We start from the raw sequence: 18175 nt of genomic DNA on the forward strand, positions 1-18175 counted from the left end.
AAACCTCACCCCAAACTTCACCCCAACCCCAAACCTCACCCCAAACTTCACCCAAACTTCACCCCAAACTTCACTCCAAACCGAAACTTCACCCCAAACCTAAACGTCTGGATAGAAATTGTCCCATTGGGCAGACGCAGCATGGGTTCGTTAAAGGCAGGTCGTGCCTAACTAATTTAGTGGAATTTTTTGAGGACATTACCAGTGCAGTAGATAACGGGGAGCCGATGGATGTGGTATATCTGGATTTCCAGAAAGCCTTTGACAAGGTGCCACACAAAAGGTTGCTGCATAAGATAAAGATGCATGGCATTAAGGGTAAAGTAGTAGCATGGATAGAGGATTGGTTAATTAATAGAAAGCAAAGAGTTGGGATAAATGGGTGTTTCTCTGGTTGGCAATCAGTAGCTAGTGGTGTCCCTCAGGGATCCGTGTTGGGCCCACAATTGTTCACAATTTACATAGATGATTTGGAGTTGGGGACCAAGGGCAATGTGTCCAAGTTTGCAGATGACACTAAGATGAGTGGTAAAGCGAAAAGTGCAGAGGATACTGGAAGTCTGCAGAGGGATTTGGATAGGTTAAGTGAATGGGCTCGGGTCTGGCAGATGGAATACAATGTTGACAAATGTGAGGTTATCCATTTTGGTAGGAATAACAGCAAACGGGATTATTATTTAAACGATAAAATATTAAAGCATGCCGCTGTTCAGAGAGACTTGGGTGTGCTAGTGCATGAGTCACAGAAGGTTGGTTTACAAGTGCAACAGGTGATTAAGAAGGCAAATGGAATTTTGTCCTTCATTGCTAGAGGGATGGAGTTTAAGACTAGGGAGGTTATGTTGCAATTGTATAAGGTGTTAGTGCGGCCACACCTGGAGTATTGTGTTCAGTTTTGGTCTCCTTACTTGAGAAAGGACGTACTGGCACTGGAGGGTGTGCAGAGGAGATTCACTAGGTTAATCCCAGAGCTGAAGGGGTTGGATTACGAGGAGAGGTTGAGTAGACTGGGACTGTACTCGTTGGAATTTAGAAGGATGAGGGGGGATCTTATAGAAACATTTAAAATTATGAAGGGAATAGATAGGATAGATGCGGGCAGGTTGTTTCCACTGGCGGGTGACAGCAGAACTAGGGGACATAGCCTCAAAATAAGGGGAAGTAGATTTAGGACTGAGTTTAGGAGGAACTTCTTCACCCAAAGGGTTGTGAATCTATGGAATTCCTTGCCCAGTGAAGCAGTTGAGGCTCCTTCATTAAATGTTTTTAAGGTAAAGATAGATAGTTTTTTGAAGAATAAAGGGATTAAGGGTTATGGTGTTCGGGCCGGAAAGTGGAGCTGAGTCCACAAAAGATCAGCCATGATCTAATTGAATGGCAGAGCAGGCTCGAGGGGCCAGATGGCCTACTCCTGCTCCTAGTTCTTATGTTCTTATGTCCCCCCAACCTTCACCCCAAACCTCACCCCAACCCCAAACTTCACCCCAAACTTCACCCCAAACTTCACCCCAAACCCAAACCTCACCCCAAACTTCACCCCAAACTTTACCCCAACCCCAAACTTCAACCCAAACTTCACCCCAAACCCAACCTTCACCCCAAACTTCACCCCAACCTTCACCCCAAACTTCACCCCAACCCCAAACTTCACCCCAACCCCAAACCTCACCCCAAACTTCACCCCAACCCCAAACCTCACCCCAAACTTCACCCAAACTTCAGCCCAAACCGAAACTTCACCCCAAACCTAAACGTCCCCCCCAAACTTTACCCCAAATGTCACCCCAACCCCAAACTTCATCCCAACCCCAAACTTCACCCTATTCCAAACTTCACCCCAAACCTCACCCCAAACTGCACCCCAACCCCAGACTTCACCCCAACCCCAGACTTCACCCCAACCCCAGACTTCACCCCAACCCCAAACTTCAGCCCAACCCCAAACCTCACCCCAAACATCACCCCAACCCCAAACCTCACCCCAAACATCACCCCAAACCTCACCCCAAACATCACCCCAAACCTCACCCCAAACATCACCCCAAACCTCACCCCAAACATCACCCCAAACCTCACCCCAACCCCAAACCTCACCCCAACCCCAAACCTCACCCCAAACCTCACCCCAAACCTCACCCCAAACATCACCCCAAACCTCACCCCAACCCCAAACCTCACCCCAAACATCACCCCAACCCCCAAACCTCACCCCAACCCCAAACCTCACCCCAAACCTCACCCCAAACCTCACCCCAAACCTCACCCCAAACATCACCCCAACCCCAAACCTCACCCCAACCCCAAACCTCACCCCAAACCTCACCCCAACCCCAAACCTCACCCCAAACCTCACCCCAAACCTCACCCCAAACATCACCCCAACCCCCAAACCTCACCCCAACCCCAAACCTCACCCCAAACCTCACCCCAACCCCAAACCTCACCCCAAACCTCACCCCAAACCTCACCCCAAACATCACCCCAAACCTCACCCCAACCCCAAACCTCACCCCAAACCTCACCCCAAACCTCACCCCAACCCCAAACCTCACCCCAAACCTCACCCCAAACATCACCCCAACCCCAAACCTCACCCCAACCCCAAACCTCACCCCAACCCCAAACCTCACCCCAAACCTCACCCCAACCCCAAACTTCACCCCAACCCCAAACTTCACCCCAAACCTCACCCCAAACATCACCCCAAACATCACCCCAACCCCAAACCTCACCCCAAACATCACCCCAACCCCAAACCTCACCCCAAACCTCACCCCAAACCTCACCCCAAACCTCACCCCAAACCTCACCCCAAACATCACCCCAACCCCAAACCTCACCCCAAACATCACCCCAACCCCAAACCTCACCCCAAACCTCACCCCAAACATCACCCCAACCCCAAACATCACCCCAACCCCAAACATCACCCCAACCCCAAACTGCACCCCAACCCCAAACTGCACCCCAACCCCAAACTTCACCCCAACCCCAAACTTCAGCACAACCCCAAACCTCACCCCAAACATCACCCCAAACCTTACCTCAACCCCAAACATCACCCCAACCCCAAACTTCACCCCAAACTTCACCCAAACTTCAGCCCAAACCGAAACTTCACCCCAAACCTAAACGTCCCCCCCAAACTTTACCCCAAATGTCACCCCAACCCCAAACTTCAGCCCAACCCCAAACCTCACCCCAAACTGCACCCCAACCCCAGACTTCACCCCAACCCCAAACTTCAGCCCAACCCCAAACCTCACCCCAAACCTCACCCCAACCCCAAACTTCACCCCAACCTTCACCCCAAACCTCACCCCAACCCCAAACCTCACCCCAACCATAAAATTCAGCCCAACCCCAAACCTCACCCCAAACCTCACCCCAAACATCACCCCAACCCCAAACTTCACCCCAACCCCAAACCTCACCCCAAACTGCACCCCAACCCCAAACTTCACCCCAACCCCAAACTTCAGCCCAACCCCAAACCTCACCCCAAACTTCACCCCAACCCCAAACTTCAGCCCAACCCCAAACCTCACCCCAAACTTCACCCCAAACCTTACCTCAACCCCAAGCTATGTCGTGTTAAGCACACTGAGATAACACGGGCTGCAACTGGATGCAGCTATAACTGAAATATACTCCAGAGCTTGAAGTGAGTTCAATCTGATTTATTGAACCTGTCACACAGTTAGCTCAGTTCTCTATGAGTTCGACTCTCTGCTAACCTTAGTGTGGTTACTCTGTCTGACTAAACCAGACCAGCTCTTAGCCACGTGCTGGAGGGGTTATGTGATATATACACCCGACTCACTCTGTAAATGTCCCCAGTGGAAAGAGGTGGAGTGTGAGTGCCTCGTGCCTTTTATAGTGGGAAGCCACCCCCAAGTGTTCTGCCTGCTGATTGGTTGTGTCCTGTTCTCTGTGTTCATTAGCTGCCTGTCTGTATCTCATTATGTGCATGTCTGCAAACCATGACATCTCCCCCTCATGAAATGTTTATCTGTGGCATATGTGAAAGTATTTACATGTGTAGGCTGAAAAAGTAACTTATTAACAGACAACAGCAGATGGGAACATATGTACATGTGAAAACAGCTGTCTAATGCGAGGGCGGCACGGTAGCACAGTGGTTAGCACTGTGGCTTCACAGCGCCAGGGTCCCAGGTTCGATTCCCCGCTGGGCCACTGTTTGTGCGGAGTCTGCACATCCTCCCCGTGTCTGCGTGGGTTTCCTCCGGGTGCTCCGGTTTCCTCCCACAGTCCAAAGACGTACAGGTTAGGTGGATTGGCCGTGATAAATTGCCCCTTCGTGTCCAAAAAGGTTAGATGGTGTTATTGAGTTACGGGGATAGGGTGGAGGTGAGGGCTTAAGTGGGTCGGTGGAGACTCGATGGGCCGAATGGCCTCCTTCTGCACTGTATATCTGTTAACACAGAACAGAGCAAACAAAACAAATGCTCATAAATCCAGTCTCTGGGGCTTGCGTCTGATCCTTGTCGACCGCCGGACAGGTGATGGTGGTGACGACGGTGCTTTGGTAAGCGGGATTGAAGCCGGACTGGTGGCCTCGTGGTTCGAGGTATCAGGAGGTGCCACAATAACAGATGGAAACAACGAAGAATGTGGTTGTGAGCGGGCAACTGTGCGCAGTGTCCGTCTGTTTCACCGCACAACAGAGCCATCAGCCAATCACACAACATACGATCGAGGAGCAGCCTGTCGGACAACAACAGCTGGAGCTGACCAGCCTCCATCAGGTGGCTTGATCCGGACTGTATCCACCGGGGATAGCACAGGCAAATCTGCAGCATGAGCATCATAGCCCTGCTTCTGCCGGTGCCGGAGTTTCTGCACCTTCTGCAGAACCAGGAGGTGATCCAGGTCAGGCAGGTGAATGGCTGGAAGAGTCGTCCGCAGGTCCCTGATCATCAGGAGTTGAGTTGGTGACATGCCGGTAGACAGAGGGGTTGCCCTGTACGCAAGCAGCGCAAGGTTGATGTCAGAAGCACAATCTGCGGCCTTGCAGACGAGCTGCTTCACTATGTGCAACCTTTTCTCAACCTTCCCGTTGGACTGTGGGTAATGTGGGCTGGAAGTGACGTGATGAAACTGATATAACTGGGCAAATCCTGACCACTCTTGGCTGCTGAAGCAAGGACCGTTGTCACTCATGACAGTGAGTGGGATAGCATGCCTGGGGAACATCTCCTTACAGGCCTTGGTGACGGTCTTGGATGTGAGGTCTGAGAGCTTCACTACTTCTGGGTAGTTGGAAAAATAATCAGTGATTAGCACATAATCAGGACCATTGGCATGAAAGAGGTCAATGTCCACCTTGGACCACGAGGAGGGCACGATTTCATGCTGGCTGGAAGCGTCTCCATGCTCTGTGCTGGCTGAAGCGTCTCCTTGCCCTGTGCTGGCTGAAGCGTCTCCTTGCTCTGTGCTGGCTGAAGCGTCTCCTTGCCCTGTGCTGGCTGAAGTGTCTCCTTGCCCTGTGCTGGCTGAAGTGTCTCCTTGCCCTGTGCTGGCTGAAGTGTCTCCTTGCTCTGTGCTGGCTGGAAGCGTCTCCTTGCCCTGTGCTGGCTGAAGCGTCTCCTTGCCCTGTGCTGTCTCCTTGCCCTGTGCTGGCTGAAGCGTCTCCTTGCTCTGTGCTGGCTGAAGCGTCTCCTTGCCCTGTGCTGGCTGAAGCGTCTCCTTGCCCTGTGCTGGCTGAAGCGTCTCCTTGCTCTGTGCTGGCTGGAAGCGTCTCCTTGCTCAGTGCTGGCTGAAGCGTCTCCTTGCTCTGTGCTGGCTGAAGCGTCTCCTTGCTCTGTGCTGGCTGAAGCGTCTCCTTGCTCTGTGCTGGCTGAAGCGTCTCCTTGCCCTGTGCTGGCTGAAGCGTCTCCTTGCTCTGTGCTGGCTGGAAGCGTCTCCTTGCTCAGTGCTGGCTGAAGCGTCTCCTTGCTCTGTGCTGGCTGAAGCGTCTCCTTGCCCTGTGCTGGCTGAAGCGTCTCCTTGCCCTGTGCTGTCTCCTTGCCCTGTGCTGGCTGAAGCGTCTCCTTGCCCTGTGCTGGCTGAAGCGTCTCCTTGCCCTGTGCTGGCTGAAGCGTCTCCTTGCCCTGTGCTGGCTGAAGCGTCTCCTTGCCCTGTGCTGGCTGAAGCGTCTCCTTGCCCTGTGCTGGCTGAAGCGTCTCCTTGCTCTGTGCTGGCTGAAGCGTCTCCTTGCCCTGTGCTGGCTGAAGCGTCTCCTTGCCCTGTGCTGGCTGAAGCCTCTCCTTGCCCTGTGCTGGCTGAAGCGTCCCCTTGCCCTGTGCTGGCTGAAGCGTCTCCTTGCCCTGTGCTGGCTGAAGCGTCTCCTTGCCCTGTGCTGGCTGAAGCGTCTCCTTGCCCTGTGCTGGCTGAAGCGTCTCCTTGCCCTGTGCTGGCTGAAGCGTCTCCTTGCCCTGTGCTGGCTGAAGCGTCTCCTTGCCCTGTGCTGGCTGAAGCGTCTCCTTGCCCTGTGCTGGCTGAAGCGTCTCCTTGCCCTGTGCTGGCTGAAGCGTCTCCTTGCCCTGTGCTGGCTGAAGTGTCTCCTTGCCCTGTGCTGGCTGAAGAGTCTCCTTGCCCTGTGCTGGCTGAAGTGTCTCCTTGCCCTGTGCTGGCTGAAGAGTCTCCTTGCTCTGTGCTGGCTGAAGCGTCTCCTTGCCCTGTGCTGGCTGGAAGCGTCTCCTTGCCCTGTGCTGGCTGGAAGCGTCTCCTTGCCCTGTGCTGGCTGGAAGCGTCTCCTTGCTCTGTGCTGGCTGAAGCGTCTCCTTGCCCTGTGCTGGCTGAAGCGTCTCCTTGCCCTGTGCTGGTTGAAGCGTCTCCTTGCCCTGTGCTGGCTGAAGCGTCTCCTTGCCCTGTGCTGGCTGAAGCATCTCCTTGCCCTGTGCTGGCTGGAAGTGTCTCCTTGCCCTGTGCTGGCTGAAGCATCTCCTTGCCCTGTGCTGGCTGGAAGTGTCTCCTTGCTCAGTGCTGGCTGGAAGCGTTGACAGGTCGGACAGTTGAGGACCATATTTGAGATGTCCTGGCTAATCCCAGGCCAGTAGACAGCCTGCCTGGCTCTGCGTCGGCCCACGTGTCCCTCATGGATTTGCCGGAGCACCAAGCTCTGGAGACTGAGTGGAATGACAATGCGGTCCAGCTTGAGGAGGATGCCATCAACCACCGTCAGGTTGTCCTGCACACTGAAGAATTGAGGGCACTGCCCTCTTTGCCAGCCATTGGCGAGGTGGGGCATGACAGGCTGCAGAAGAGGGTCTTTGGCCGTCTTCTCGCGAATGCGAATCACCTTTTCATCCGACAGCGGGAGGTTGTTGGCCCACAGCTGCACCTGTGGTTCGATCTGTTGGACGAGTGCCGGCGGGTCAGCAGGCAAGGTTATGGAGAGGGACAAGGCATCCGCAAAAATGAGCTCCTCGCCAGGCGTGTACACGAGTTCAAAGGCACCTCCGGAGTCTGAGGAGGATGTGCTGCAGCCGGGACGTCATGTCGTTCAGGTCCTTGTGGTAATGTGGACCAGAGGCCTGTGATCCATCTCGACAGTGAACATCGGCAGGCTGTAGACATAATCGTGGAACTTGAGAATTCCAGTAAGCAGGCCCAGGCATTCCTTTTCAATTTGGGCGTACCACTGCTCGGTGGGTATCATCGCCTGTGATGTGTAGGCATCGGTGCCCAGGATGAGGTGTCATTGTGCTGGAACAACACCGTGCCGATGCCGTCCTGGCTCCCATCTGTCGAGATTTTAGTTTCCCTGTCAGGGTCAGAAAATGCCAATACAGGTGCAGTGGTGAGCTTGGCTTTCAGCTCCAACCACTCTGCCTGCTGAGCTGCCTGCCACTCAAAGGCACGAGACTTTTTCACCAGGTGTCTGAGGGCCGTGGGGTGTGAGGCCAGGTCTGGGATAAACTTGCCCAAAACGTTTGCCATGCCTAGGAAGCACAGCCCCGCTTTCTTGTCTTCAGCGGTCGTCATGGCTTCGATGGCCTTGGCGCACGCTGTGGTGGGAAAAAGGAAAACTCAGAAACCATCAGTCATGGATATGAGCAAGCCTTTTATTTCTTACTCTGCAGAGGACGCGTTCCTCTAACCACAGGAGAGAGAGGAAGGCGCCCCGAGCGCAGCACCCTTCAGTCTTTATACATTCAAAAGATAAGCCGGTTAAGCACAGGCATTCATGTAGACAATGGCTGGCTTTGCTTCTTTACTAGTATTTCTCCATTCCATATAAGGAGTTGTTTTTCTCCTGGCTTTACTATCTCGTCCTTCATACAGCTGGCATATCAGTTTTGCAGTTCCTCTCTCTAACCTTGCACACACACACACACAAACAAATGCCTGCAGCTTTAGTTAATCACATTATTAAGCAGTTGTTCAATATTAAGTATTAAAATTGTCCATTACAACACCCTGCTGAGATATCTGGTCACCTAAGAACTTAAGTGTTGACATGCCAAAGCAACACTTGGCCCTGTCCAGCTTGAGGCCATTGGCATGGACATGGCAGAATACCTGCTGGACACGAGAGATGAGCTCTTTGAGGGTCGTGGACCAAATGATAAGGTTGTCCACATACATACGAACCCCTCCATCATCTGCTCCACGATTCTATGGAAGATCTCCGAGGCTGAGACAGTGGCGAACAGCTATAGCAGGACCTGCCAAACGGCGTGTTGAAGGTGCAGAGCCTTCTGCTGGACTCAACCAGCTGGATTTGCCAGAATCCCGGTGAGGAATCTAGCTTTGTGAAAAATGGGCGTGCGCCATCTCACTTGTGAGTTCCTCCCGCTTCGGGATGGGGTAGTGTTCCCACATTATATTCTGGTTGAGATCATTGGGATCAATGCAGATGCGCAGATCCCCCGAAGGCTTTTTCACAGATCCCATCGAGCTGACCCAGTCCGTCGGTTCTGTAACTTCAGAGATGATGCCCTGGTCCTGAAGATCCTTTAGCTGCGCCTTCAGGCGCTCCTTCAGCGGAGCTGGGACCCGGCGCGGTGCGTGGACCACAGGCACGGCATCAGGCCGCAGCAGGATCCTGTACCGATAAAGCAGAGTGGCCATCCCGTCAAACACATCCGGATACTGAGCGAGGATGTTGTCAATGCCGGCCTGAAGGTCAACGTTGGGGGAGGTCATTGTGTAGACCCACTGCACACGGTTTAGCTGCTTGCAGGCCTGCGTGCACGCGGTTTAGCTGCTTGCAGGCCTGCGTGCACACGGTTTAGCTGCTTGCAGGCCTGCGTGCACACGGTTTAGCTGCTTGCAGGCCTGCGTGCACACGGTTTAGCTGCTTGCTGGCCTGCGTGCACACGGTTTAGCTGCTTGCAGGCCTGCGTGCACACGGTTTAGCTGCTTGCAGGCCTGCGTGCACACGGTTTAGCTGCTTGCAGGCCTGCGTGCACACGGTTTAGCTGCTTGCAGGCCTGCGTGCACACGGTTTAGCTGCTTGCAGGCCTGCGTGCACACGGTTTAGCTGTTTGCAGGCCTGCGTGCACACGGTTTAGCTGTTTGCATAAACTAAAATCACATGGGATTCGGGGTGGGCTGGCTAGATGGGATTCGGGGTGGGCTGGCTGGATGGATACAGAACTGACTCGGTTATAGAAGGCAGAGAGTAGCGGTGAAGGGTGTTTTTCAGAATGGAGATCTGTAGCTAGTGGTGTTCCGCAGGGATCAGTGCTGGGACCTCTGTTGTTTGTAGTATGTATAAATGATCTGGAGGGACATGTGGCTGTTCTCTGACCCTGTGCCCCCTTCCTTTCCTTGTCCCTATTTTATTATTTTGTGTAAACGGGGAAGATGATGGAACCCCTTTCCCGTGTGGGTCAAATAAACCAACCCCTTGTTTTACTTCATCCGGAGTTTGCTGTTTGAGTTTTGCATCGATGGAAAGTTCCACATTAACGCTGAGGAAAGTATTTATAAAGAGGGAACTCAGCAATGCAACACACCTTCTGTTCATAGACAGGCGTGAGGAGAAATTAGAGATGTTTAAATTCATTCATATTCTCTCTGTAGCGGCATGTATGCATTTGTGTGTACATGCAAGCCCTCATCCACAAGCGTGTGCACGTGTATGCACCCTTGTGCACGTGTCATCATGCACACGCATGTGTACATGCACGCCCTCATCCACAAGCGTGTGCCCTTGTACGCACATGTATGCACCCTTATGCACGTGTGTCCTCATGCACATGCATGTGTACGTGCACGCCCTCATGCACATGTGTGTATTCCCTCATGAACATGTGTGTACGTGCATGCCCTCATCCACAAGCATGTGCCCTCATGCACGCGTGCGTGCCCTCATGAACACGAATGTGTATATGCGTGTATGTGCATGCCCCTATGCACACATGTCGATGTGCCCTCATGCACACGTGTTCCCTCATGCACACGTGTGTGTGCACTCATGAACACGAATGTGTGTATGCATGCATGTGCATGCCCCTATGCACACATGTCGATGTGCCCTCATGCACACGTGTTCCCTCATGCACACGTGTGTGTGCACTCATGAACACGAATGTGTGTATGCATGTATGTGCATGCCCCTATGCACACATGTCGATGTGCCCTCATGCATACGTGTTCCCTCATGCACACGTGTTCCCTCATGCATACGTGCGTGTGTCTGTGCTGCACTCACGTGGAGATGGAAGTTTGTAAAGTATTAATCCGCTGACGCACACAGCTGTGAAAGCTGTACGAGGCACAAGGGAGTCACGGATTCTGTGCAACAGGCTGGAAAACGGGGTTATGGACATTCGATGGGCCGAATGGCCCACTCCTATTTGTTTGGACCCTGGAAGATGAAGCAGCTTCGACTTTCCCACTTCTCACCCAGTCGCTCACGAAATAAGCCAAGGCGCCGCTCGAAATAATTTGCGATCCTTTTATTAAAGATATATCGTTCTAAAGGCACTGCTGGTTAATGAGTTTGCTTGTTTACAATGAGTTTGTGTACACGTATGGCGAGCAGACAGCTGATAGAGGCATCGAGTTAAATACAACCCTTTCCAACTCCATTTGCAAATCAGTTTACTCCCACAGTTCAGCGGCTCACAAGCAACATTGAACAAGTCAGAGTCCGAAACTCGCACCCACGCCCACCAATGAGTTGGAGGTAAAATGGGGCCTATTGCAGGATATATAGTCAAGGTCCATTTTGCATCAAACAGTCTACAGAGTCTAATTAAAATAGAGCAAAAAGCAAATTACTGCGGATGCTGGAATCGGAAACAAATGGAAATGCTGGGCAATCTCAGCGGGTCTGGCATTGATTCAGATGTTGCCGACAAAAAAGACAGAGAATAAATTGAACATCCCCGATGAGGCACGTCACAGCCTTTCAGACTTAACTCTAAGGGAACAACTTCAGACTCTGAACTCTCTCCTCTACCTCCACCCCACTTCTATTTCTCTCAATTTATTTTCATTTCTTCCGTCGATTCATTTTTCCGTCCCCCTTTTCACCCCGCTTTGCCTCCTGGGATTCCCCCCCCCCCCCCCCACCCCCCCCCACGACAGTATAAATCCCGTCCGTTTCCAGTTCCCTCCAGAGAGTCGCCCAGACTCGAAACGCTCGCTCCCTTCTCTCTCTCTCTCCACAGAGGCTGTCGGACCTGCTGAGATTTTCCAGCATCTCCTGTCCCAATAAAAAACAGATGCTCCACAAAAAAAAACTTGACCTGTGGCCAGAACAATAGTGACATCTTTGGGTAAAAGCCGGATTATTTCCCCAAGTGAAGCACAGCCAGTGAGCGTTCAGAGCCAGTAAGGACCGGAAATAATCGATCCCAAGACAGTTGAAGGGGCAATAGACACAGAAATCCCCAATCAGGCCTCCATTCTGGAGAGGAAGGGTCCCAAGCAGTTAAAGCCATCAGACATAGGAGCAGAATTAGGCCACTCGGCCCATCGAGTCTGCTCCGCCATTCAATCATGGTTGATATTTTCCCATCCCCATTCTCCTGCCTTCTCCCCATAACCCCTGATCCCCTTATTAATCAGGAACCTATCTATCTCTGTCTTAAAGACACAGTGATTTGGCCTCCACAGCCTTCTGCGGCAAAGAGTTCCACAGATTCACCACCCTCTGGCTGAAGAAATTCCTCCTCATCTCTGTTTTAAAGGATCGTCCCTTTAGTCTGAGATTGTGTCCTCTGCTTCTAGCGTTTCCTACAAGTGGAAACATCCTCTCCACGCCCACCCAGATGGGTGGGAGCTGCAGTTCAGCAAATAAATGTAAAATATGGCAGTGACAGGGTAGGCTAAATGTGACAGGGCGCAGCGTGGTCGGAATGTGAGTGGTGGGTGAGATTATTGCCAAACAACCAGACAGCAGGACTTCATAATTATTTTTTAAATATAAATTTAGAGTACCCAATTCATTTTTCCAATTAAGGGGCAATTTAGCCTGGCCAATCCCACCTATCCTGCACATCTTTGGGTTGTGGGGGTGAAACCCACGCAGACACGGGGAGAATGTGCAAACTCCACGCGGACAGTGACCCAGAGCCGGGATCGAACCCGGGTCCTCACGCCGTGAGGCAGCAGTGCTAACCACTGCACGACCCAGGGCTTTATAATAATGATAACATTAGACGCGGGCTGCGGTGGGGAATTTGTACCAGGTGTTAGTTCGGCCGCACAGTCGCAGTACCGAACACTGCGCCCACACAAACGGGCCAATTTGACAGACTCGTCGCTGTTGCAGTTCTGGTTTTGGGGTCCATTCTCCCCGGGACTGGATCCAAAAACACATTTCATTCAACAACCAGTTTACATCCAAACCAGACATGGAGAGAAAGGAACAGATTGGCCACGAAGGAGGCCAGTTAAATCAGCAATCGACACAGAAAATAGAAATGTTTGTGGGAAAGGTATTGGGAAACGTTATCCCGTTTTGCCCCAGGTGCAGTCAGCCGTTAAGCATTTTGGAATGACGTTTGAAGCAGGTTCTAATCTATCCCAAAGCGGAAAGCGAAGATTGTAACTTGTCGTCGTGGGTAACTCTTCACTTCTCCCCCCCCCCTTTCATATTGCCACGCTGTTTTCGATGAGGTTTGGAAGCAGATACTCGTACTTCAGATCCAGGCCCTCATTCCTCTTCTCAATCTCCAGCGTAACTTGCTGGAGGTTTTTCTGGAATGCTTCGATACACTCCTTTGGGGCTGCTTCAGTGAAACGCTCCTCAACGTATTTTCCAAGTATGGCCTGGGGAAGAAATAAAGATTTTCCGCTTGTAATTACAGAGAAAATCAGCAAGGCCCAAACTAGGCCCTGATGGCTTGTACACACCAGTGAAGTTTTGCACACGAGCAGTGGGAGTAAGGCCGCAGGCAGAGTTAGCTTCAAGCTTTAAACTTGGGACTTTGAAGCAGGGCGGGGACCGGGCGCAGGGCAAATTACAGGAACTGACAGGGCGGCGCTCCCTCAGTACTGACCCTCTGACAGTGCGGCACTCCCTCAGTACTGACCCTCTGACAGTGCGGCACTCCCTCAGTACTGACCCTCTGACAGTGCGGCACTCCCTCAGTACTGACCCTCTGACAGTGCGGCACTCCCTCAGTACTGACCCTCTGACAGTGCGGCACTCCCTCAGTACTGACCCTCTGACAGTGCGGCGCTCCCTCAGTACTGACCCTCGGACAGTGCAGCACTCCCTCAGTACTGACCCTCTGACAGTGCGGCACTCCCTCAGTACTGACACTCTGACAGTACGGCACTCCCTCAGTACTGACCCTCTGACAGTGCGGCACTCCCTCAGTACTGACCCTCTGACAGTGAGGCACTCCCTCAGTACTGACCCTCTGACAGTGCGGCACGCCCTCAGTACTGACCCTCTGACAGTGCGGCACTCCCTCAGTACTGACCCTCTGACAGTGCAGCACTCCCTCAGTACTGACCCTCTGACAGTGCGGCACTCCCTCAGTACTGACCCTCTGACAGTGCGGCACTCCCTCAGTACTGACCCTCTGACAGTGCGGCACTCCCTCAGTACTGACCCTCTGACAGTGCGGCGCTCCCTCAGTACTGACCCTCTGACAGTGCGGCACTCCCTCAGTACTGACTCTCTGACAGTGCGGCACTCCCTCAGTACTGACCCTCTGACAGTGCAGCACTCCCTCAGTACTGACCCTCTGACAGTGCGGCACTCCCTCAGTACTGACCCTCTGACAGTGCGGCACTCCCTCAGTACTGACCCTCTGACAGTGCGGCACTCCCTCAGTACTGACCCTTTGACAGTGCGGCACTCCCTCAGTACTGACCCTCTGACAGTGCCGCACTCCCTCAGTACTGACCCTCTGACAGTGCGGCACTCCCTCAGTACTGACCCTCTGACAGTGCGGCACTCCCTCAGTACTGACCCTCTGACAGTGCGGCACTCCCTCAGTACTGACCCTCTGACAGTGCGGCACTCCCTCAGTACTGACCCTCTGACAGTGCGACACTCCCTCAGTACTGACCCTCTGACAGTGCGGCTCCCTCAGTACTGACCCTCTGACAGTGCAGCACTCCCTCAGTACTGACCCTCTGACAGTGCAGCACTCCCTCAGTACTGACCCTCTGACAGTGCAGCACTCCCTCAGTACTGACCCTCTGACAGTGCGGCACTCCCTCAGTACTGACCCTCTGACAGTGCGGCGCTCCCTCAGTACTGACCCTCTGACAGTGCGGCACTCCCTCAGTACTGACCCTCTGACAGTGCGGCACTCCCTCAGTACTGACTCTCTGACAGTGCAGCACTCCCTCAGTACTGACCCTCTGACAGTGCGGCACTCCCTCAGTACTGACCCTCTGACAGTGCGGCACTCCCTCAGTACTGACCCTCTGACAGTGCGACACTCCCTCAGTACTGACCCTCTGACAGTGCAGCGCCCCCTCTGTACTGACCCTCTGACAGTGCGGCACTCCCTCAGTACTGACCCTCTGACAGTGCGGCACTCCCTCAGTACTGACCCTCTGACGGTGCGGCACTCCCTCAGTACTGACCCTCTGACAGTGCGGCACTCCCTCAGTACTGACCCTCTGACAGTGCGGCACTCCCTCAGTACTGACCCTCTGACAGTGCGGCACTCCCTCAGTACTGACCCTCTGACAGTGCGGCACTCCCTCAGTACTGACCCTCTGACAGTGCGGCACTCCCTCAGTACTGACCCTCTGACAGTGCGGCACTCCCTCAGTACTGACCCTCTGACAGTGCGGCACTCCCTCAGTACTGACCCTCTGACAGTGCGGCACTCCCTCAGTACTGACCCTCTGACAGTGCGGCACTCCCTCAGTACTGACCCTCTGACAGTGCGGCACTCCCTCAGTACTGACCCTCTGACAGTGCGGCACTCCCTCAGTACTGACCCTCTGACAGTGCGGGGCTCCCTCAGTACTGACCCTCTGACAGTGCGGCACTCCCTCAGTACTGACCCTCTGACAGTGCGGGGCTCCCTCAGTACTGACCCTCTGACAGTGCGGCACTCCCTCAGTACTGACCCTCTGACAGTGCGGCACTCCCTCAGTACTGACCCTCTGACAGTGCGGCACTCCCTCAGTACTGACCCTCTGACAGTGCAGCACCCCCTCAGTACTGACCCTCCCACAGTGCGGCACTCCCTCAGTACTGACCCTCTGACAGTGCGGCACTCCCTCAGTACTGACTCTCTGACAGTGCGGCATTCCCTCAGTACTGACCCTCTGACTGTGCGGCACTCCCTCAGTACTGACCCTCCCTCCAATAGCGACTCTGGAGGGTGCAGTACGACAAGCTGAAGCAGGGCTGACTGTGCCCCTCCTGTTTACAGACCCTCGGTTAACAATTCAATTGATTTTCAACTCAAAGATGTCAGAGGCAGGCAGATATTATAATTATAATTCTCACTGTCTGAATCAGGAGGTGTAACCGTTACTTACGACATGGCAACGGTTATCGCTGATACTTACTGAATCAGGCGATGTCTTACTCAGTAGGTAGATGGTTGCAACAACAATGGCTGTTGTACTTTTCCCCGGGAGAGTGCAGATTATATCAGACTTTGTCACCTTACCCTTTTCCGTGGGTGCTGGTCTCTGCATCGTTGCCGGGTTGTTTGGCATCCAGGAGCCCCAATCATACTGGCAGCGTAATCAACACAAGGAGCAATGATTATTCATATTCAAATCTTCACAAGGTCAATGGATCTGACAGAACGGCCAATACTGTAATGGCCGGAATACAGAGAGAGACAGCACCCTCTACACCCCAACTCTCCCTCTACACCCCAACTCTCCCTCTACACCCCCCAACTCTCCCTCTACACCCCCCAACTCTCCCTCTACACCCCCCAACTCTCCCTCTACACCCCCCAACTCTCCCTCTACACCCCCCAACTCTCCCTCTACACATCAGCTCTCCCTCTACACCCCAACTCTCCCTCTATACTCTCAAATCTCCCTCTACACCCCCCAATTCTCCCTCTACACCCCACTCTCCCTCTACACCCCCCAAATCTCCCTCTACACCCCCCAATTCTCCCTCTACACCCAACTCTCCCTCTACACCCCAACTCTCCCTCTACACCCCAACTCTCCCTCTACACCCCCCAACTCTCCCTCTACACCCCCCAACTCTCCCTCTACACCCCAACTCTCCCTCTACACCCCCCAACTCTCCCTCTACACCCCCCAACTCTCCCTCTACACCCCAACTCTCCCTCTACACCCCAACTCTCCCTCTACACCCCAACTCTCCCTCTACACCCCAACTCTCCCTCTACACCCCAACTCTCCCTCTACACCCCAACTCTCCCTCTACACCCCCCAACTCTCCCTCTACACCCCAACTCTCCCTCTACACCCCAACTCTCCCTCTACACCCCCCAAATCTCCCTCTGCACCCCCCAAATCTCCCTCTACACCCCCCAAATCTCCCTCTCCACCCCCAAATCTCCCTCTACACCCCCCATCTCCCTCTACACCCCCCATCTCCCTCTCCACCCCCCAAATCTCCCTCTCCACCCCCCAAATCTCCCCTCCACCCCCCAAATCTCCCTCTCCACCCCAACTCTCCCTCTACACCCCTCAAATCTCCCTCTACACCCCTCAAATCTCCCACTCCACCCCCCATCTCCCTCTACACCCCCCCCATCTCCCTCTACACCCCCCATCTCCCTCTACACCCCCCAAATCTCCCTCTACACCCCCCAAATCTCCCTCTACACCCCCAAATCTCCCTCTACACCCCCCAAATCTCCCTCTACACCCCCCATCTCCCTCTACACCCCCCATCTCCCTCTACACCCCCCAAATCTCCCTCTACACCCCCCAAATCTCCCTCTACACCCCCCAAATCTCCCTCTACACCCCCCAAATCTCCCTCTACACCCCCCATCTCCCTCTACACCCCCAAATCTCCCTCTACACCCCCCAAATCTCCCTCTACACCCCTCAAATCGCCTTCCTCCTCAAATCTCCCTCTACTCCCCCAAATCTCCCTCTACACCCCCCAAATCTCCCTCTACACCCCCAAAACACGAGGAGCAATGATTATTCATATTCAAACCTTCACCAGGTCAATGGATCTGACAGAACCGCACACGCACGCACACTTCAATCGTGGAATTCCAAACTCCATCGGATCTTTATCTGGAGAGGGGCTTGGCAGGGACTCGTGGAGGAGGGAGGGCTGTGGGAGCAGAGGGACAGCACAGAGGCAATGGGCCAAATTGCCTCTTTCTGTGCAGTAAACATTCCACGAATCTTTGGTCTCTTTGCAGAAAGTCATCATTGAGAGCACCAGACCCCCTTCACAGTGAAGCTGTTCCTAATGTTCACCGTGAGTTTGTCATTCAGATATCAGACAGAACTGATTGGGCAGCACGGCAGCATTGTGGATAGCACAATGGCTTCACAGCTCCAGGGTCCCAGGTTCGATTCCCGGCTGGGTCACTGTCTGTGCGGAGTCTGCACGTCCTCCCCGTGTCTGCGTGGGTTTCCTCCGGGTGCTCCGGTTTCCTCCCACAGTCCAAAGATGTGCGGGTTAGGTGGATTGGCCATGATAAATTGCCCTTAGTGTCCAAAATTGCCCTTAGTGTTGGGTGGGGTTACTGGGTTATGGGGATAGGGTGGAGGTGTTGACCTTGGGTAGGGTGCTCTTTCCAAGAGCCGGTGCAGACTCGATGGG

At 53.6% G+C, this 18175-nt stretch overlaps 1 protein-coding gene across 1 annotated transcript in view; it reads right to left on the reverse strand.

The window, feature by feature from the left end:
* Positions 1–10892: 10892 nt before the first annotated feature.
* Positions 10893–18175, reverse strand: part of LOC119958417 (polyunsaturated fatty acid lipoxygenase ALOX15B-like) — a 46816-nt gene continuing 39533 nt past the window's right edge. Inside the window, exons 13-14 of the mRNA XM_038786938.1 lie at positions 15958–16128; positions 10893–13236 (exon numbers count right to left, since the gene is read on the reverse strand). Coding sequence (XP_038642866.1) covers positions 13057–13236; positions 15958–16128 — 351 coding nt within the window. The 3' untranslated portion in view covers positions 10893–13056. The remainder of the gene's footprint in view (positions 13237–15957; positions 16129–18175) is intronic.

Source organism: Scyliorhinus canicula, chromosome 29, assembly GCF_902713615.1.
Source record: "Scyliorhinus canicula chromosome 29, sScyCan1.1, whole genome shotgun sequence".
Classification (NCBI taxonomy): domain Eukaryota; kingdom Metazoa; phylum Chordata; class Chondrichthyes; order Carcharhiniformes; family Scyliorhinidae; genus Scyliorhinus; species Scyliorhinus canicula.